At 42.2% G+C, this 22,486-nt stretch overlaps 1 protein-coding gene across 1 annotated transcript in view; it reads left to right on the forward strand.

Annotated features, from left to right (window-relative positions):
* The first annotated feature begins 374 nt into the window (after window positions 1-374).
* SUCLG2 (succinate-CoA ligase GDP-forming subunit beta) overlaps window positions 375-22,486 on the forward strand; it is a 289,573-nt gene continuing 267,461 nt past the window's right edge. The window contains exon 1 of the mRNA XM_047747177.1: window positions 375-561. Coding sequence (XP_047603133.1) covers window positions 478-561 — 84 coding nt within the window. The 5' untranslated portion in view covers window positions 375-477. The remainder of the gene's footprint in view (window positions 562-22,486) is intronic.

Consider the following 22,486-nt stretch of genomic DNA (forward strand, 5'->3'; position numbering starts at 1 on the left):
CCATTAGGGTATCATAAAGAGCAGTTTCACTGCCCTAAAAATCCCGTTTTGCTTATTCGTGAGAGTCATTTAAATCCTTATTTGCATCATCGTCAATACCTATCTACTTTTCCCACTACACTCTAAACTTTGCGAGCGCAGAAAATCTGTGAACCTTCTTCACCGCCTACTCTGCGGTGCCTGCCACAGAGAAGGGGCACCCCTAACGTGCTTTTAATCAAGTCTTACGATCCCTAAGAAATCCCAGAGCCCCAAGAAAAATGCAGAGCCAGGGAAAGCACTTCGCCTTTCTCTCGGATCACAAAGAGGGGCGGGGCCGGGCGCAGGGGGCCGGGCGCTGGGGCGCAGGGAGGGGGGCCCCGGGGGGCCCGGTGGGGGCCGGTCGGGCCCGCCCCTCTCCTCCCTCGCGCCTCCTCCTTCTCCGACCTCCGCTGCCCGCGCGCGCTGGGCTCCCCCGCGCCGGGTTTCCTGTTTAAGATGGCGTCCCCCGCAGCAGCGCAGGCCCGGAAACTTCTGCGAGACCTGATGCTTCGGCCCCCGCTCTTGGCGGCCAGGTCTCAGGTGAGCACGCCCGGTGGCAGGAGCCCCGCCGCCCTCCTCGCCGCCGCCTCTTCCCTCCTGGCGGCGAGGGCGCGGCGGTGCGGGCGCTGCACCCCTGGAAGCGACGCGCGGAGCGGCGCCCGGGCGCTCGGGGGACTCCCTAGTTCCCCCCTCGGGTGTGGCTCCGGGGTCCAGGGGGGCGACACTTAGTCCTCAGCAGGGCTGTCGTCGGTTTCCCGGGCTCACGTGGAGAGCGCGGCACGGCACCTGGCGCCGAGTGGCCAGTCAAGAAGTTCCTTGGGCCGGGTTTGGGAGTCCTGAGGTTTTATTATCTGCTTTGTCAGTTGAGCTTTGGGAACGTCTTGACCCTTGAGCGCGTTTGTTAGGCCACGTGATGAATATTCCTAGAAACTAACCCAGCCTGGTTGGTATTAGTTACTCACCTCCCTGAGGAACTTTCTACAGGGGGACTGCTTTGGCAGACTTCAGGACGCTTGAGTTGGTGAAATGCGGGGGGTCAAGGAGAAAAGGGGGAAATGCGCTCCCTCCTTTCAAGGAGCAGTCCGCCCCGTCACAAGCACGACACAGCATTGGCCCTGTCCACTTTCTTCTCCTTTGTGGAGAATAGAAACCTAGGGGAGCGCGGTTGGATGCTGAATAGCTAGCTGCTCGAGCTTGGCTTCCAGTGGATTTTACCTTCTCCAGAACGGTGAGAGTCGAAGTATACAGAAGCCCTTTGGGGAGTTTTGAGTAGGTGATGACTCTTGGAGAAATCACTCAACTGCTCAATTTTTGATTCTCCGTAAATAACCTCTTTCCCCTTTGAACGAAAGGGCAGTGTGGGGCTCAGCCACAGAGAGCAATGTCCTTGTTCGTTTTTCCATTTTTAATGTATGAGAGGCAAATTATCACTCATGCAAATTTAACCAGGATATGCATAGTATAGTTTTTAGAAAAAAGTGAAAAGATAGCTACTAATGATTTTTTGAGTTACTCTAAGCTTTGGCTAATTATAACACATGCAAGGTTTTTTTTTTTTTTCCCCAGCCTTCTCTTTTCATTTCCTGACTTCTCATTTCTCTGTTTTTGTTAATGTAAATTTAAAAGGTGCTAATACGTATTACTGTAATATCCTTAATAGGCACTTGACAGTATGGTGGGATAGCAAAAGGAATGGCAGGTTTGTCTAATTAAAATCACTAATAACTATTGTAATAGAGTAAGGAGAATACCTCCAGGTGATCAAGTCCTATTCATTATTTAAGTGTTACAAAAAACAAGAACTGTGGCGCTAACTATGAGTGTAGACTTGAATTGATGAGAAACATGGGGCCCAGGGCAGTGAAACTCGAGCAAAGCAAGTAATTGTGCAGAGAAGCTGAAGTGTTCAGCTGACATGTGATTGGGCTTCCTGCCTAACCAAGAAATGAAAGCCTGAATACAGCACTTTAGGGAATCTGGTTGGGGATGGATAGCTTTGGCTCAGTAAGAAGACTAGGTGAAAGGATCCATTACCTCACCCCATCTAGTAGCCTTGATTTACATTCCTTGTGGCCTACGTGTTATCCTGTAAATACAAGGTTTCAAAGATGAGGATTTTTTTTTTTAAGTTGGGAACAGTAGATAGTGTCCAAGACACTATCTTGCAAGCTGGACATTAGCAAGCATATAGTCCAACCAGCTCATTTCACTGGGGGAAAAATTCGAGGCCTAAAGAAGTTTAATGACTTGTTCAAGGTTTTAGTTTGTGGCAGAGTAGTTTAAGTTCCTACAACACCAGGCTGTTGCTTGGTGAGTATAGGCTTCCTCATGAAAGTGCATTATGTCAGTATTTAGGTTAGTCTGCATGCCACATAGGAACTATATCACATCCAAGTCCTAGAACTACTAACACACATTCATTTTTCTATTTAAACATCTTAGAATTGACAATAATAGCTGAGCATTGCTCATGAGTTGTAAGGAACTCTTCAAATTCTTGGATAGTTCTTAGTATCTACTCCATCTGAGTCTCCTTTGATGTTGTGCCTACCTATTCCCTTGACTGTGCAAACATTACAATGCACATGACCCCCACCCTTTTCCCCACAAAACCTAAAAATCCTAAGTGTCTAGAAATCTGTTGCCATTCTTGACTCAGACCTACTTTGTACTAGACCTTGGGCCAAGCTGTTGTGTGTACAGAGGTAAAAGGTCCTGTTTCTGCTTTAGAGAAGTAACTTTAACCACTCAGAAAGGTACCCCTAGAATGATACTTTACCTACCACCTCCCATAGTTAAGTTTAACATTTGACACTTATTCCCAAGGCTTAATGTCATTGACATTTTTTGTTTCCTCTGCTCTTGGCTTCAGTGTTTTGACTTATGACTGATGTTATATTTTTAGAGGGTCCCTTATTTTACATATATATTTTTATTCAGTCTATACGGTGGACAGGATTCTTCTAGGTGCTGATATTTAGGGTTAGTGAATAAAGCAGGCAGAGTACATGACCACATCATACTTTATTTTCATAGGGGTGGGGAAGGGTTTGACTTTTCATACACAAACAGTAAGATGATTTCTAGCCAGAGACAAAAGCAAAGAAGAGAATTAAACAGGATCATAGGATGGAGAATGACAAGCTTAGCCAGGAAGATAAGTGTTGATTAGATGGTCAAGGGAAACCCAGTTTGACAAAGTGGGGTTTTTAGTTTTGTTTTGGCCTAATTTTTTTATTGCAGTATAATGCATGTATTAAAAATGTACATATTATAAGTGAACAGCTTGATGGGTTCTCACAAATTGAACATGCCCAGGTCATCCGAACCAGATAAAAAAAAAGCTCTTCATTTAGTAGTATCCCAGAGGGCCCCCTCATGCTCCTACTTGTCACTACCTCCACCCCGGAAAGGGTAAGCAGTGCCCAGACTTACACCACCATTCCACCGTCTTGTTCCTTTTTGTATGTTCTGTAAATGGAATTGCACAATTTGGACTCACATTCTTAACATTATGTTTATGAGATCCTGGAGGTGACTTTTGACATTTGAGCTGAGAATTTAGTAACGAAAATTAGCCAGCCAGGTGAAACTCTGGGGAAGAGTGTATAGGGCAGAGAAGACAGCAAGTGCAAAGACCTTGAGGTGGGTGTGAGCTCAGCATGTTCAAGTAGTTAAAGAGGGGAACATGGTGGTCCTAATAGGCATCTGAGGTAGCTAGGGGCCAGATCAGGTGGGGATTTGCAGTGTCTGATAAGGAACTTGAAAGAGCCTAGAGTGGTTAAGTGACTTGCCCAAATTATTTGGCTTGTAAAAAATAGTTGGTCTGAATCCCAGTCCTGGTTGCTGAAAACAAGGCATTTAATCACTGTACTGTGTACTTCATATTATAGACCTAGTCTGGCTTTGAAACTTTTAGAGAGAATGTTCTGTGGACTCAGCACCCCAGTCAAGATCTAACTCCTGTTAGGGCTCTTTTTACAGATAAAGGACATGTTGCCATGTCCAAACCAGCCAGCTAGGAGAACAGGGTTTTGCGTTACATGGCAGTGTGATACAGCAAGGCACGGCCACAGTGGACACAGGGACTGACACAGAGCCCATTGCGTCGGTCATGTCTTAGGGGAAATTTTGTCGAGGGCACAGAGTTTAAATAGCTAATTATAATTCTAAACCTGATATTGTTGCCTCTTTTGTACATTTTCCCTCTCATAATGGCAGGGTGAAGTTCACAGAGCTGCTCTGTTATGAGAGGAGCACAGACACTGTGGGAAACACTGCTATCAGGTCCGCACGTGTAGAATCATCGTGTGGTTCTCCGTGAAGCCCAGAGCTGCTGTCATGGAACTGAGAGAGGAACGCATAATGTTGGCCGCGTCTGCTTGGACGTGCGCTCCTGCTGTTGTATACTTCAAAATGGATGGCTCCAGTTCAATTTTCTCCTCTTTCAGGAAGTAGGAGGAGAAAGATGGATGTGTGGCTTTTAGAAGTGAAGGCCTAAAGGTTCTGGGCAAGTCCTTATCAGCCAAATGAGGCTATGGAGGCTGCGTTGGAAGTTGTGACTCACCTATATGTGCCTTCTTGCCTCAAAGAATTTTTTTTTAGAGATGAAATACAGCTGCAATTTCTGCTGTTAGAAAAGGAAATCTATCATAGATAATTTAGAAGCTAAACTATTGACCTTCTGTGTGGGGAAGACCTTTGAGTGTCCCAAATTGGTTTTGTTTACTGTAAATGAAACTTACCTTTTACCGGCCAGTGATGGAGTGCACACACCCTGAGTAGTGAGAATTTTGCTGCCCCCGTATCCTAGCCCAGTTCTGTAGGCACAATGCCCAGAAAGTCCCTGAGATAATATCTCAGATCTTGGGGAGGAAGAGAGATTATGTAGGTAGCCTCAGATCATTTAGGCTTCAGTTCTCTTTACTACTCAGTGTGGAATTGTCACTTGATTTATCGCTTTCTGTTACTCGATGGAAATGTTTTGCCTGGAGAACTTGAGACACTTGTACACATTTGAGCAAATGGTAAAATCAATATACTAATGAAATTTTGGGAAATAATACTCAAGTTAGTCTGGTGAAGAAGATGGAAGTGGGGAGGGCATTCCCGGTGGAGGGGGCTGCATGCAAAGACAGAGGACAGAGAGAAGGTGGGGAGATCAGAGGACTCACTGCTCCCAGTCTGGTACCGAGAAGGGAGAGGCAGGTGAGAAACAGAAGGGGAGGGCTGATGGTCATCTTTTAGGCAAATGAGGAAAGAGGATAGGCTGTAGAAAGCCTAGAACTCAGCGTGCATAGAACTCCATAACCAAAAAACTTGCCATTTAGTTCATTTTCTGAGTACTTAGTCTGTGCCCAGTGCTATTTAGTGTAAGCTCCCTGAGGTTGGAATATATATTGATTTACTTCTTCCCTGTAAATTCAGTGCTTAAGAGACTGCTGGACATATAGGTACCCCTCATTGATGAGCACTGTGTGCCTGAGTGAATGCAGAAAGGAGATGAAGGGGCCTGCCCTCAGGGGGCTTAGAGTTTGGTGGCAAAATTGGCATGTAAGCCAGTAATTATACCAGGTGGTGTAGCTGCAATAAAGCTGTGTTGCTGGTCTTCTAAGGCACTACTTCTTCCTGCATGGGGCACCTGCTGTGCCCTCCCTCTGACGCGCCATTCACTCTGATCTCAGGCGGTGTTCCCTTCTTCCACTCTCCTCTCCAACTCAATGTTTAATCTTCAGACCAGGCTTTCTCTCATTATTTTATCTGATTCTCCCTCACGCTGGGGATTATTGTCTGCCCCTTTCTTGCTTTACTTTGTAGTTTATAACACTTTACCTGGCAGTTTACTCTGTGTGTGTGTTTGTGTATTTGTTTATGGTCAGTCTTCCTCGCTCTCCTCCAAGTAAAGCTTGTAAGCTCTGTGAGGCCAGGGATTTTCTTACACACCACAGTTTCCCTGGCTGGCCTGACTAGGTATTCAATAAGATTTTATGGTCCCAGTGATTGGGTGGGGTACTCAGAGAATAGCCAGAGGCAAGTAACAGAAGTGGAGCGATGATGCAGATAATTGAGTCACGAGAGGAAGGAAGGGGATGTAGAAAGTCTGCTTGTGAGAGGGCTTTCATAATAGGACTGTTCATTCCATATGTGCCTGAGACCCGTGCGGAGGGATGGCGCCGCATTATTTCTTTAAGCCTCGCAACATTACTGTAGAGAAGGTTATACTGTCTTCATGATACATGTACGGGAACGGGCGTCCAGGGGTCACAGAGTCATCTGCTTAAAATCACAGTGCCCGGGAGTCACCTGCCTCATGCTGACAAGCCACTTAGGCTGTTGAAACATTAAGCTGTATTAAAGGGTCCTCTTGGGGCTGAACCGGCCGGTTGCACTGATGGCTTATGTTTCCTCATCTCTTTGCCCTGAGTGGCAGGCACCTTTGGTTCTTTGGACTCATGCTGACTCAGGTGTACTAATTAGTGCTGCACGGTTGTCCTCTCCAGGCTCTTACCTGACTCTGTCCTCCCCTGCTTTAGCGTCTGGGAAACAGACTAACGGAGGAGGAAAGGGTATGAATTCGGCATTCAGATAGAACTAAGTTGAAATCCTGGGTCTGCCAGGTTCTTGCTTTGCAAGTTATTGAACCTGGCTGAACCTCTATTTATTGTTCTCTGAAAAGGAATAATTTGTGTAGATGGTTACAAAGAGTACATTTGACATAATGATATAGTTGGCTCACAATGATTAATTCTCTTGCAATGAATTTGAAGCTAAATTTACTTTCATTTTTCTTAGGCTTTATTAAGCTAGAAACATTTTCCTTTCTCAGATCTGATAAACATGTATTGTTTGCTGCCATCTCAGGGTTAGGCACCAACTTGGTGTTTCCATATGTTTTATTTCACTTAATCCTTGCAACAACCATATGAGACAGAGGTGATTTTTTTTCCGTTTGCATCTGGGGAACTTGAGGCTCAGAGAATCCAAGACCTGCCTCCTGGGCTCCAGCTGTTTATTACTGCACAGATGGCATGAAGTGAAGTTCTGTAGAGGCCCAAGGTAGCAATGGGGAAGGTCACATGGGGAGCTCAGTTGCACCCCTTGTGTGTGGCTCGTTCTAGAAATGTTTGCACATGTTGGTGTTGACTTAGGAGTAATGGCTTCTAGATCTCATATGCATTAAAAATTTGGGGTGGGAGGCCACTTAAAGAATAGACCATAGTCAAAACATGTACCAAAGGGCAGACGGATGCATGCTTCACTGTCTGTCCAACTACAAAGCACTGCCCGGAGGGTTTCAGGAATGCTGGAGAAGCTGTGAAATGGCATTGCCTTTGCAGGTGGGCTTTGGGGAATGCTAATGGAGGATGAACTGGTGTTCTGAGTTCAGACTTTGATCAGGGTGCTGATATCATGGCCAGCTTTTCCCTCTTTCTAGAAGTGGTTAAAAAAAAACTACAGCACCAGTCATGAAGGCATACATTCCTCATGTTTAACTCTGAAATTTATTTTTATTTTAAAATTGGAGTGATTTGATGTAATATATCAATTGTTCCTGGAGACCTGGCAAAGCATTAGGAGTGGGTCTCTGTAAGTGCGGGACCTGAGTGGGGGTGGGATGTGGGTCTGGAATCTCTTTTCCCACCACTCTGCACTTCTTGAGCTTGATCCGTTTCCATTTGGGACTGTCTGAGTCCCAGAGTTTTGACTCGTGGGCACTGAGGAATTTCAGGAGGGATTTAGAGCTGTCTTGTGGATGTTGAGGTGGGGGAGCAGTTGGAGATGAGGCTGGGGACATCAGCAGGGGCAGGCACCATTCTGCTGGTCCTGGTGGGTCTGGTAGTGGAGTTGAGGTTTATTCTTGAGGGCAGTGGGGAGTCATTGAAGAGTTAGATAGTGAGGCAACAGGGCAGTTTTATGCGTTAGCACACCCTTTCTGCATAGAGGATGAAAAGGGTTAGAGGAATCCAAGCAAGGTGATTATTTGGGGACTGTTGAACTGATTCAGTGGCAGTAATGATTATGTCAGGAGACTGGCTAAGTCAGGACTGGGATCAGACTGCCTCGGTCTAAGTCTTGCCTTTAACACTGATAATTTTTGTGATCTGTAACAATAATAATTTTTTTTTAAAGATTTTATTTATTTATTTGACAGAGAGATCACAAGCAGGCAGAGAGGCAGGCAGAGAGAGAGGAGGAAGCAGGCTCCCTGCTGAGCAGAGAGCCCGATGCGGGGCTCGATCCCAGGACTCTGAGATCATGACCTGAGCTGAAGGCAGCGGCTTAACCCACTGAGCCACCCAAGCGCCCCAATAATAATTTTTTTTAAAGATTTTATTTATTTATTTTAGAGAGAAAGAGAGTGTGTGTGCGTGTGCAAACAGAGGGAGGGGCAGAGAGACGGGGAGAGAGAGAGAATCTCAGGCAGGTTCCGAGCTGAGCGTGGGACCTGACATGGGTCTTGATCCCACAACCATGAGATCATGACCTGAGCCCAAAGCAGGAGCTGGATGCTTAACTGACTGCACCATCCAAGTGCCCCTGTGATTACATATTTTATTATAAGATTAGCTTTTTCTCATTTCAGTATCTCTGAAAACTAGATTTTTTTTGTACACTTGTGATTGACAGGTTTCTTTCTTTCTTTTTTTTTTTTTTTTCTCCTGTGATACATAAAATGGGAGAAGACAGGGGCTTGAACCAAAATTAGGGTGACTGCATAATTTATAGTTTATTGCCAAATTGGGATACCTTGAGAGTGAATGTGAGCACTGTGAGTAACTATACTAGGGCAGCAGGTATAACAGAAACCAAGACTGTCTCTGGAAAACTCTAACTGAATTGGACTGAATGTTGATAATGGGGATAGAAGAGAAAGATGGGCATTATTAAGGCAGTAGACTGGACAGGGGCCACCGTTTCCATGCTGGGTCCCCATTGCTGGCTTTTCTTTATCCTGTGCTGAAAGCACAACGGTGATAAAGGCTGTTTACCATCCCTGAGTGGAGAGGGTGTGCGGAACCAGTCTAGTTAAAAAATATCTTGCTTATCTTTGCTCCTAGAACCATGTACTTTGTCCCTGTGCCCAAGTGTTCTCTGAACTCTTTGTTATGGCCCCGGGAAAGGAACATGTAAATAAAAGAAGAGAACTCAAAAGTCCCTAAATCTGCCTCCCTTACCAAGCACATGTTTCTAAGACTGAGTGCAGTGAGAGTGACACACTTTCCCCAGCCCCAAGCCCCAGGCCTTTTCTGATGTTAATGACATCATGGTCTTGTTGAAATGGTGCTGTGTGGCTTAGTTATTTCCTTCTACGCTCTCTGGCTTGTGTGGGCGGTTCTGTTGCATTTTGAGTCTGCTTTAGTTAAAGAGAGCTGCTTGGACGTATCTCCAGGAAAATAAAAGGTTTATTGAAAGGGAAATGGACTAGAACTCAAGACCAGTCTTCCTTGGTGTTGGCTCTTCCGTGCCTTTTCCACTCATCGTGGTTACATCTCTTTATAACTTCTACCTGCACATGTTTTTTTAGAATTTTATTTAAATTCAGTTAATTAATATATATTATTAGTTTCAGAGGTAGACTTCAGTGATTCATCACTTGCATGTAACACGCAGTGTTCATTACATAATGTGTCCTCCTTAATGTCCATCACCCAGTTACCCCATCCCCACACTCACACCCATCTCCCCTCCAGTAAACCTCCATTTGTTTCCTATAGTTAAGAGGCTCTTATGGTTCGTCTCCCTCTCTGAATTTGTCTCATTTTATTTTTCCCTCCCTACCCCTATGATCCTCTGTTTTGTTTCTTAAATTCCCCATGAGTGAGATCATGTGATAATTGCCTTTCTCTGGTTGACTTATTTCGCCTAGCATAATAACCTTTGTTGCAAATGGTAAGATTTCATTTTTTGTGGCTGAATAATATTCCATTACACACACACACACACACACACACACACACCACATCTTTATCCATTCATCTGTCTATGGACATCTGGGCTCTTTCCATATTTGGGCTATTGTGAACACTGCTGCTATAAACATTGGGGTACATGATTTTGATTGTCCATTCCCATGCCTACTATAGCCCCATATCTCCCAAACATCATCCAGCTTCTGTCTCCTAGGATGTTATATTTCTAATAAGAAAATCTGATTTGTCTAGCTCATCCTTTTGTATTCAGGTTTAGATCACTGGCCAGCTGAAAGAATGACTATTTTGCATAAGGTATCTTCCTCCATCCTACAGCATGTGGCTGAGGTGGGGAGGTCTTAGGAACAGCACCCTGGCTGCCCCAAGTAGCAGAGCTCAGGGTGCAGTGCCGATGAGGAGGCCTGATCTCTCTTTAGAGCATCACGATATTTTCCATCCTTCATGAATTGCTGCTAACCCGTCATGTTTTCTTTAAGATCACATGTTCATGGTTGCTTTTTTCCCTTTTTCACATTTCCAACTTTCTGAAGATATTCTTACTATTCACCTTTTGATCTGTGTTGAACTCTTTACCATACTTGAAGGTGATGGCAGTGGGACTTGTTTTAGACTGTTTTCTTATGATTAAAATGAAAAGTATTTTTCAGGAAGAAACTATTAAATGGGAAAATGGGGTATCATGAGAAGTCAACTCATATATCCAAATAGCCAAACAGAATAGCCAAACAATTTCTAAGATATATATAGACAGTGGGCTTCATACAGGCCCAGAACACTTCCTTAGCTGTGCTTGAAACAATATTCTGAGTTGAAGTACTCAACTTATCTTGGTTTACCTCCATTTTATGCTTCCCAAAGAATGAGCTTCTTACTGGGCAGGGCTTCCTTTAAGCCACCTGCACAGGCTACTTGTTCCCATATCAGTCCCTGTGCAGTCAGCTGGGACTCAGGGGGCAGGGTTCATTTCATTCAGACCCATGGTCTTGTGAAAATTATTTACATATTTTATTTGTAAGACACACGTTTCTTCACCCACATTTCAACATCTCTGAATTCCAAATATATTTTATACTTGTGTCATAGATTGATTTGCACGTTTTTCCCAGTGGTACATAAAAGTGTTACAAAAAATTGTTGGTTGTTAAATTTGATGAAATTACCCTGTGCCTGAGTTTCCTCAACTGCAAAATGGGGAGAGTTACTGTACTCACCTCCTACAGTTGCACTGAGCATTAACTGAACTCATGCACACCATCTTGGCACTGTGCCTTAAATTATCAATAAATATTAGTGATTGGTTTTGGGATTATTATTGCAAACTAGAATCAGAAAGGCTTTATTTTCATAGATCTTTCCCTACCATTCCTCTAAATCCCCTTACTGCCTCAGTTTGCAAGGAAGATGAGCAGTGGAAGCCCAGAGTAGAGAATCAGAAGAGTCAAGGTAGGCAATGACACGAAAGGAGAGAGAGGCTCCTTGTGGTGCCTTGTGTGTGCTCAGGAATAGAGGAATAAAATGAAACCTCTTGGGAAAAGGACTTTCTTGACCTCACCACCGATTGCGAGATTTTTAGCTTTATCAGAAAATACTACTTTTTTACAGATCAATGGGGATCTCTTCACATTTGTATAATGAAACTCTGGTATCTTTTGCTTATTGCCCTCATCTTCTGATTCTGCTCTCCTAATTGCTATCAAGATGCTGTAGTTAAAACTGCCTGGACTTTGAAGGACTTATTTGGGTTATCTTACCTTTGAAAAGGGGAGGAAAACCACATTCAATATGCACTCTCGTTCCAGCCTTAGGGCTTACGTAGGCCTTAAATAAGTAATATAAAGAAAGCTGAAAGTTATTAATTATTTTTGATTAAGGAGATAAACTATTAATGGGGAGTGTTTCTTTGTTATGATTCACAACTCTTTTTAAAGCGATGTATCATTAAACCTGAAAACCAACAATACTGGGAAGAGAAGAATGAATTTTTCAGTTGTTAACATTTTAATAATTAGCATGAAAAAATAAATGTGCTGTTTGGCTAATTAGGAGAGCTAGATAAATTTGAGATAGTGAAGTTATAAACTGGTTACCCTCACTAATTGAAAAATGATGAAGAAAGGTTGAATGACTAAGTGTTGAGTAGTCTCCTTTGAAATGGAAGCAGAAGTCTTATGATTGGTCATTTGGGGTGGCCGAGCCTTAGGATATAGATTCTGACACCAATTCAGATGGGTTTTCTAACACCACCAAGTGATTCTCCAACACCAGTTGGGTGTCCTATAATTCATCTCCATTCTGACACTGTTTACTGGAGATAACCTCAGATCCCACATGTTAAGGACTTAGTCCTAAAACTGCTGGCTCCTGGCTCCCCCTGCCAATCTCAAGTCCAGATTGTCTCCTGTGCTTCTGACGAACCATAGATTGGAGGTTCCCTTGGTTCCCCCGACCTCAGGTTCCATCAGTTTCCTAGAGCAGTTATAGAATTTAGAGAAACATTTTACTTACTAGATTACTACTGGTATATTACAGGCTATATCTCAAGAACAGCCAGGTGGAAGAGATGACTAGGGCAAGGTATGTGAGTAGAGGTGAACAGCTTCAATGCACTGAGTGCACCACTGTCCCCAAAACTCCATGTGTTCACCAAATGCAAAGCTCTCAGAAGCCCATAGGTCAGGCATTTTTCTGGAGACCTTTTACATAAGCATGATAGATTAAATCTCTGACCACTGGTGATTGAACTCGGTCTCCAGACCCTCCCACCTCCCCTAAGAGGGATGGGACTGAAAGCTCTAACCGTCTGATCACTTGCTTGGTTCCCCTAGCAACCAGTGCCCATCCTCAGGTGGGGTCCAAAAGTCACCTTGTGCACATAACAAGAAGACATCTTTATCACTCTCATCACTTAGGACCAGGATTTTTAGGAGCTCCACACCAGGACCATGGATGAAGTCCAAATACGCATTTCTTACTAACAATCACGGTATCACAGGTACTTTTAGGATTGGAGTACCCGATCCAAAACTCCTAGCAGGGATATTGTGAATGTAATGGATGCTTTCTTTTTTGTCTGGTAAAGGTTTATGGTGAGGCTTTTATGAGTGGTATAAAATTGATTTTATAACTATATTTTATATAAAATATAATTTTAATGTGAGGGAAAACACACAGAGTTAAAGCTTCAGATAGAGATGAGAGAAAATTACTAAGTTTCCTTTTCCATTAAAGGGCCATGTGTGAGTATGACATTTCATTTATCTTAATATTGACAGTATATCAATAATGTTATGTCTACTGCAATCCACAAGTTCCAGTATTTCTTTCTTGAAGATATTTTGTTCTCTGCTACAGGGTGAATCTATTTCTCCACACATACTTCAAAGGCTTTTTTAATAGGTCAGAAAAGAATCCCTTTACTGGAACTTTGAAGTTCTAAATAAGCAATATTGTTGTAATTTAAGTAAAATTAATTATGAATGCAAAGCAGTGTTTTTGTGATTGAATTTAGGATGTTAAGGGAGGTAGCAAAGGAACTGCATTTTTGATTCACAATTTGACCCTGCAAATGCCTTTATGTCTCTGAAACCTTGCTTTTGCTTACCAAGTTTCTAAAGGTCCTAAAATACAAATGTGTATATATTTTTTTAAGTTTTTATTATTTACTTTTTTATTGTGGTAGAATATGCATAACATAAAATTGCCATTTTACCCATTTTGAAGTGTGTGTCTTTGTGGCGTTAAGTGCATTCACCTCAAGTAAGTGCCGTGCAGCCATTGCCACGATCCAGCTCCAAGAACTTTTCCATCTTCCCTAACTGGAATTTGGTACCCATTACACACTAGCTCCCCCTTTCCCTCCTCACCAGCCCCCTGCAAACTACCATTCTTTCTGTGTCTGTGAATTTCACCACTCTAGGGACCTCATGTAAGAGAAATCACACCACGTTTGTCCTTTGTGACTGGCTTAGTCCATTTAGCATAATGCCCTTAAATCTCATCCATGCAATAGCAAGTGCCAGAATTTCCTTCCTTTTTAAGGCTGGATTATATTCAATTGTATGTATAAACATATGTAACATTTTGTTGCTCCATTCATTCATCCGTGGACACTTAGGTTGCTTTCACCTTCTGGCTATTGTGAATAATGCTGCTATGAGCATGAGCGTACAATGAATATATATTTTATGTTAATGTTCTCCAAAGTAGAAATGTTGTCTGGTGTATAGTTTGAGCTACATTTCCTGTTTCCCATGTCTGGTTAAAATGTTTAAGAAATACCTTTACTGTTAATATTCTACTAAATATTCATATTCTTTTATTCTTCCAGTGAGTATTTGTTAAATGCGTAATAGGCACACTTGTTAGGCCCCGGAGATGGTGGGTTGGTAGGAAGCTTGGGCTTATGAGGTTGCTGCTGCCTTTAAGGAACATATATAGGCCAGTGTGGTGGAGACCACTGAGAAATGGGCTGTTTAGGGAGAGGTGCGTGGTGCTCTTGAGAGCTCTGCAGGGCTCTCTGGAATGTAGCTGTAGCGTTCCTCTGGAACTCACCTACACAGGGGCTGTTGATGGTGTCTGTTCCGATAACCTGAAGTTGAGTACATGCTGGAATAGACTCCAGACATTTCCCAAGCACATCTCTTGCACGAGTCGGGTGTCGTGCCCTTGAGCAGGATTGTCTCATTGAGTTCTTACAGTGACCCTGGGAGGTACGCGTTCTTACTGCCCTCACCAAGCCTATTTTAAAAAGCAGACTGGTTCAGAGACTTTATACACAGAACTCTTGTCACAGCTATTGCCCCACACAACTCCTTGGGTTGCCACTCAACATTGTTCTGTTCAGTTGTGCCTGTCACGGGTTGGATGGTATCCCTTCCAAAAACAAATTTCTCTCTTCATGGCTTAAGCCATGAAGAATGGGATCTTATTTCAGATAGAATCTTTACAGAGATTATCAGGTTAACTGAAGTTGCTGTGGTGGGCCCCAATCCAGTAAGACTGGTGTCCTTATAAAAAGGGCAAACTGAGATTCAGAAATGCTGATAGGGAGAACACTTATCTGAACATGAAGAGATCATGGTGATGCTTCTATGAGCCATGGAACACCAAAGGAGGCCAAAAAAGCACCAGAAGTGAGGGGAGAGGTATGGAACAGGTTCTCCCTCACAGCCTCAGAGGGAGCCAGCCCTGATGATGCCTTGTTCTCAGAACTTTGAGACAAAACATTTCTTTTAAGCTCCACTGTCTGTGGTGCTTTGTTCTGACAGCCAGAGGAAGTAAATATAATGCCTTTTGGTGTTGTGTGGTATGCAAGTTTCTTGACTCACCTTGAGTTTTTCCACCTGGACCCTTTTGGCATCTCTGAGCTTTCCTAGAGATGCATATCTTTTATAGCTCCTTGGAAAGCCAGCTCATGGACCATGAATACAAGTTGTCTTTCTTTATGCTTCATATGCTTGTTTTTGAACCAAACCTTGTTTCCCACTACATTATTCACCAGTGCTCGTTTGAGAAGCTCTGACCATTTCTGAAAGTGAGATCAATTTAAAGCAAGAAGAGTTGCAATTGAGAGAAGGATATTCCAGGGAATAGAGTGTAAGCTCTGATACCACCGCCTAAATAGGAATTCTAGAAGCATTTTGAACTGCAGCAAGAAATTGAAATAAACACAGAGCCTTACTTAGATGTGTCAATTCTGGTATTTTTCATGCAGCTTAAGTGGAAAATAAACCTCATTATTTTTTGGTCTCACCCTGCTCTTAACCATTCTCTATTCAGACAGCTCATCCAAGTTTAAACAAAAAAAATGCATTTTAAAACTTAGGTACAGGTCTTTTAAAAACAGTTACATAACTTAATCCAGCTGATTTTGTAATCAGAAGCATAACACCAAGCACTGTTTTTCTTCAGTTCTATAAAGTTGAAATTTAAGAATAATCAGCATGCAATCAAAAGCTGATTATAAGTGAACAATAATGAACATAAAACTGAAATCAATTCTGAGGGTTATAATGAAAGAAAAAAAGGGGTAATAGCAGTAGTTGAAAAAGGAAAGTAATAAAAAGAGGTTATGCTAATAGGCAAATAGTGGATGAAAATCAGTCAGCAGCAATGTTCCATGGAATTCTCAGAGACTTTGAGGGAGAATAGGAGAAACAGAGATTATAAGAGAGTAAAAATGTATTTACTTGTATAGACTTACTGCCACAGAAGAAGTCATCTAGGAAAAGTCCTCGTGAGTTCTAGGAATGAATCACATCTGGTTCTAGATGCTGGCAGGTGGCGTGGAAAGAAAGGGTTCAGTTGTATCCGATCCTAGCCCACTGATCAACGTGTGGCTTCAGGTAAGATACTCAGCTTCTCTGAGATTCAGCTTGCTCCTTAAACAGTTTTAACATTTACCGTACCTTGGCTACGTACCAGGAATTATGCCACGTGCTGGGTGCATACACAACATGGCTACTAAAGCTGTGTGTCCCAGAGTGCAGAGAGCATCCCATTGGCACTGGCAAGGCTAGGTGATACAGGGAGGCAGCATCAGATATCAGCGAATCACCGAGTGAGGAAGTGACTCTTAAATATCTTCAAATTGTTCAGATTTCATCAAGGAGAATTTTCTGTCAGGTGCCAGTGTGCTTTTAAGATCTTCAGCTCAGCAATTTTTGCCTGCACTAGCCAGAGCTAAATCCCTTTTATTTTTAGACTGTATTGGTATTACCTTCTACCCAGGCAAACAACATAGGTAGTTGTTTAAAATAAAGATCCTTAATAAGCTATGTGGTTGGTTAACCACATAAAGCAATTGTATTATGTGGATATAGCAGGAATTGTGTGTAAGCAGTTGTCATTTGGAAATCTTTGAACTAGAGTCGCCTTTAAATTTCTCTCAGTTTGTGTTTCCTGGTAGGAGATAGTGAGAGAAGGATTCATGTGAAAGTGAATTTTGGGGGGAGGTATTTCCAGGAAAATCTGGAAGGGGATGAGGGAAGTTGAACCGTAGGAGAAGCAGGATAAGGAGGGTGTGCTATTCAGCTGAGACTCAAGGAGGGCAAGTTTGCTTTTATTCAACAGGGCAGACTGGACGTGGTATATGTGTGTGGCACCCTGGAGTTTCCCCAGTAGGGGCAAGGGAGTTGGGGTATTTATACATCCTTATCCCTTCCATCAGGTTATAAATTCCCAGGCAGTTGTGGTTCTTCGTACTCAAGAGGAAGTTGGCATCAGCACCCCAAGACAAAGGGCCACGTGAGTTGGCTGCTCGGGGTGGAAGACACAGGAACCTGTGGTCCTGTGGGTGGAGCCCTAGCCTGCTGCAGGTCTGTTGCAAGTGACAGGTAAGCCACTTGTGAGCCTTGTGCATTGGAGATTTAGTTTAATCCTTCGTGTCTTCGTTCCCTCATCTAGGTTTTAGAATAGCAGTAGGAGGGACACCTGGGTGGCTAAGTGGGTTAAGCCTCTACCTTCAGCTTGGGTCATGATCTCAGGGTCCTGGGATCGAGTCCCACATCAGGCTCTCTGCTCAGCGGGGAGCCTGCTTCCCTCTATTTCTGCCTGCCTCTCTGCCTACTTGTGATCTCTGTCTGTCAAATAAATAAATAAAATCTTAAGAAAAAAACGTAGATTTAGAGTAGCAGTAGGAAAACTTCAAATTCTTCTATGAAATTCTAGAATGTGAGAATGGTTAGGCCTCTTTGACGTCATCTCTTACATGATAAAGCAACTGAATTGCAGAGAATTTAAACGTGGAAAACCATTTGTGCCGCCTGGGTCATAGCAGGAACTTGAACCCTGATCTTCCGACTCCCATTCCAGGACATTTACGGTTTTGAATTCAGGTGACGTAAATGTGTTTGGGTCTTCAGATATATTTTGTTTTTGATGTAAACTCAGTGGTTTGTCTCTACATGGCCTCGCTTGGCTTTTAAGCTTTTCTGAGTTAGGGACAATATGAGATTCTGCAAAGAGATATTGAACATTTGGTTTAATATTCCCATGGACTTTGGCCTAATAAATCCTAGCTGAGCTTTTCTATCTATCTGCATTAGAAAGATATTTCTCTCAAAACTTGGTATTTTGGTGAAATGAGTTTAGGTTTTTTTGTTGTTGTTGTTGTTTTTTGTTGTTGTTCAGAGGCTTTCTTCTTACCAGTCTGAAGTGTAATGGACCACGGGAACCTGAAGAGTGTACGAATCGGTGATAGTCTCCCTAACATTTATAGGATGTTGATCAAATAAAAGTTGCTGAAATGGGTTCAGGTGGTTGATGATAATAGGTATGTTTCTGTCAGCTTCCTTTCTGTAGTTCTTTTAGGAAAAAAGAATTGATGCTCACGTTTCCTTGGACTGTTTAAAGAATCCCACATAGAGATTGTACTTCTACTTTAACAGTGATTTATAGAATCTTAGGAGGAATTTTGAAAAGAATTCAGTCCTAACACAGAAGGCAGGACCATTTTGTATGGGCAGTGAAAACTTGTTTATGGTCACTGGGACAGAAATCTGTGGGTTTTCTTTTACACTACGTTATGGCTGTTACATGGACTCAAATTGGTGTTTTAAAGATTATTTGCATTCGCCTCCAGTAACAAATACCATAACGAAGACTACAAAGCAGTAAGTATGGTTTGGTGGGCATAGAACACAGGCTATGGGTTGTGGGATGGGGGAGATAAGGAGAGGTTGATAAAAGGGTATAAACTTTAAGATTTAAACATGAAAAAGTTCTGAAGGTCTAATTATAACATGGTGATTATAGTTGATAACCCATGTATTTTATAATTGAAATTTGCTAGGAGATAGAATTTAAATTTTATCACCCCACACCTCAAAAAAAAAAAATGTATGTACGAGAAGAGGTGGAGAGTGATGTGGTAACTCCTTTGATGGGGGGAATCCTTCCACAGTGTTTCCATATAACCCATCATTACATTGTATACTATAAATATCTTAATGGTTTTGTCAGATCTCAATAAAGCTAGGGAAAAAAATAAAATTAAGCAATAAAAGGGCGAACCATACAACAAAGAAAATACAGGCACAAGCACCTGGGTTCTAATCTTGACCCTGACCTTACTAGCTCTTGTGTTCTTAGGCAGGGAACTTAAACTCTCAAAGCTTCATTTTCCACCGGTGTCAGTAGAGGAACCGCAACCGGGCAGGGGCAGGGAGCTGTGTGAAGACCTACGGAGGTAAAGACTGCTGGGCCTACAGGAAGCACTCAAGAAATGGTGGTGATGGTGATAGTGCTTGGAGGACTAGTTGTTTTGCTAGGAATGATAACAATACATTTTGTCTTTTTGTTTAACTGAACATATTCATAATAGATTGTTTTACATATGGGCATGCTGTGAGGGTGGAGTAAATGATATGCTTTCCTCAAATAGCAAGCTGACTAACTTAGGATAAATACCACATACATACAACTTTGGCAAGGAAGAATCATTCTGGTGGTATCCTCTCTGGATCATCAAAAGCGTGTCTTAGAGAGTGAACTAGGTACCATACTGCATACGAATAACCTTCAGGTTTCCTCTTCCCTCCACTCTGGGCCTCATTCCCTTTTTTCCTCCTGTGCGTGGACTCAGCATGCAAACACAGGCTCCCGTGTTCGTACTGCTTGACCTAGGAGGTCTCCCTCAAACATTGGACTTACACGTTCATGTATTTTTTCACGTTATGTTTCCTCTGCTGGAAATGGGCTTTTCCCGACATTTCTCCTTACTATCGTCAAGATGTAGCCCAAATGGTACTTCTTATAATGCTTTCTGTGTTTTCTGCTATTATCACTCTCCTACCCCCTCCAGCGGCGAGTCTCTTTCGTCTTTGCATCTCTAGCATCTAACACATGAAAATTCTATAGAGTGAGTATGTCCAGTTGCTGTTTAGCAAAGGGTTACATTTAACTGAAGGTGAGGAGTTTGCTGCTTTTGATGGATAATTATTAACTTTAAATATCTGGTGTCGGAGGGGACACCTGGGTGGCACAGTTGGTTATGCCTCCTACTCTTGGGTTCAGCTTGGGTCGTGATCTCAGGGTCAGGGTCGTGGGATCAAGCCTGGCATCAGGTTCTGTGCTCAGCAGGGAGTCTGATTGAGACTCTCTCTCCCTCTCCCTCTGCCCCTCCCACTCATTCTCTTTTTCTCTCTCAAATAAGTAAAACAATCTTTAAAAAAATGAATGACATCATCAGAACTTGAAAAGTTGAGGGGCATCTGGATGGCTCAGTCAGTTAAGCCTCTGCCTTCGGCTCAGGTCATGATCTCAGGGTGCTAGGGTTAAGCCCCACATCGGGCTCTCTGCTTGATGGGGAGCCTGCTTCTCTCTCTCCCACTCCCCCTGCTCTCTCTCTCTCTCTCTGTCAACTAAATAAAATCTTAAAAAGAAAAAAAAAGAACTTGAGAATTTGAAAGAATAATTCTCAGTTAATAAAAAAAATGCCCATGAATAACATTAAAAATTTGATAGAGAAAAAAAATCAGATACTGCTTGCAAACATTTTCCTCCAGCCTCCCCCAACCCCCACCACGTGAAAAACCAATTACTTCATCCGTTTGCCCAAGGAACCCTTTGATAAGTGTGAGGTGGAATAAATTGTAATGGAGAAGTTAAGTGTTGATGGTTTAATATGTGTTCTTGATTTTCAGGCCTGGGGAACTTTGTGCCATACCTCTAGCTGGCCCATCTTTACTGTTTACAGCCTGTAGAATGCTTTTCAGTTAGAATTTAGTATACTAAAGGGCAGCCTTGCCAATAAAAATGGCCGTAGTTGGAAAGGGTTTTGGTTCTAATGCGAGATCCGCTTCATAGAAGACAGACTATTTGAATCCTTTTTTGGTTCATGTTGTTGTCCTGATCCTAATGTCGTGTTTAGTTTTCGGAGTTTACTTGGTGGCTCCTGATGTTTCCATTTATTTTGTGGTATGAAATGAAAGAACTAATGACTCAGTGAGATAAACTGTCTGAGGGGGTGGCAGAGCCAAAACCTAGTCTTTTTAAAAATATTTCATTTGTTTGGGTGTGAAAACTATTTTAGGGAGAAACCCTTTTGATTTAAAAAAAATGTTTCTTATTTTGTCATTATCTGGAAATTTTATGCCTCTTTGCCCACCAAGTCCCGCTTTTCCTGTCACTAATCTAAGTTTTTATTAACTCTCTCAAAATAGGATGTCTTCTAGCTTGACAGGTAGCAATTGGCTTTATACCAAAACTTCAGTTCTGGTGAGAGTTTGAGAACATTTTTTAAAAACTATATTTTGAAGGCATGAAATTGCTGACTTACAATGACTGATAGAAAAGAATAATCTTGGATAAAGCCTATGCATATTAAATATTTTGGATGCCTGGTCTAAACAGGTAATATTATGCCATTTCTAATTTTATATCTGAGCAAGAAAACTTATCTTGTACTTATTATATAAAACTTTGAAACTACAGAAATATATTAGAAGACCTTAAAGATCTCCTGCAATCCCCTGTGCCCTAGAGAACACCATTGTAAATAACAATGTGGACCATTTCATTATTTGGCACATGAGTGCGTTAGGTGTATGTATGCATTTTCTTTTAAACAAAATTAGAATCATGCTAATTAGAAAATTCTGTTTGTTTTTACCCTCCCCCTTGACATCAAATCAAGAATACTAACCTGTGCATTAAAATTTTTCGCAGGTATTTGTGATGCCAAATACTTTGGAGGAAAAGGAGGCTGCACTCATGTAGATGTCTTAATTTATTTTGTCAATTGCTTATTAGAGGGCATTTATGTTATTTCTGATATTGTACTGTCTTAATGTGCTGAACATTCTTGAGCATAAGGTTTTGTTTACTAATCAAATAAATTTTTGAGATGTTTTTTCGGATTGCCCTCCAGAAAGGCTGAACAAATTTATACTCCCTGTGGTGATTAACAGTAACAAGAATATTAGCAGCGCCTATTTATTGACAATTTTTTATATATTATATGCCACATCCTACTTTAAGCACTTTGTGTGAATTAACTCTTTTATTCCTCAAAAAAACCTAACCTCCTTTCAGAGATAAAAGAAATTGAGATGCAGTGCGTGAAAATGTATATCGTATAGTACCCTGACCTGCATCAAATATGATATAAAAAAAGTTTTCCTGTTTATTAGATGGGAAATAGCTTCTCATTATTTCATATTGAATTGCTCTGATACTACAAAGATTGTACATTTTTTTTTCATCTTCCATAAAGCAAATATTATCTTTCTCTGTCTTAGGAAGAAATTTGATCCTGAAGATGTCCTAAGACAAATTCTGATTCTCACGAGTCAAAAATACAGTTACGGTTAGGGGAGGTGGGTGGTGGGATGGGTTAAATAGGTGATGGGTATTAAGGAGGGCACTTGCTGGGGCACCTGGGTGGCTCAGTCACTTGAGCATCTAACTCTTGATTTCGGCTCAGATCATGATCTCGGGGTTGTGAGACTGAGCCCCACCTTGGGCTCTATACTCAGTGTAGAGTCTACTTGAGATTCTCTCTCTCTCTCTCTGCTCCCCACCCCTACCCCTGC

This window comes from Lutra lutra, chromosome 1 (genome assembly GCF_902655055.1).
Source record: "Lutra lutra chromosome 1, mLutLut1.2, whole genome shotgun sequence".
NCBI lineage: Eukaryota > Metazoa > Chordata > Mammalia > Carnivora > Mustelidae > Lutra > Lutra lutra.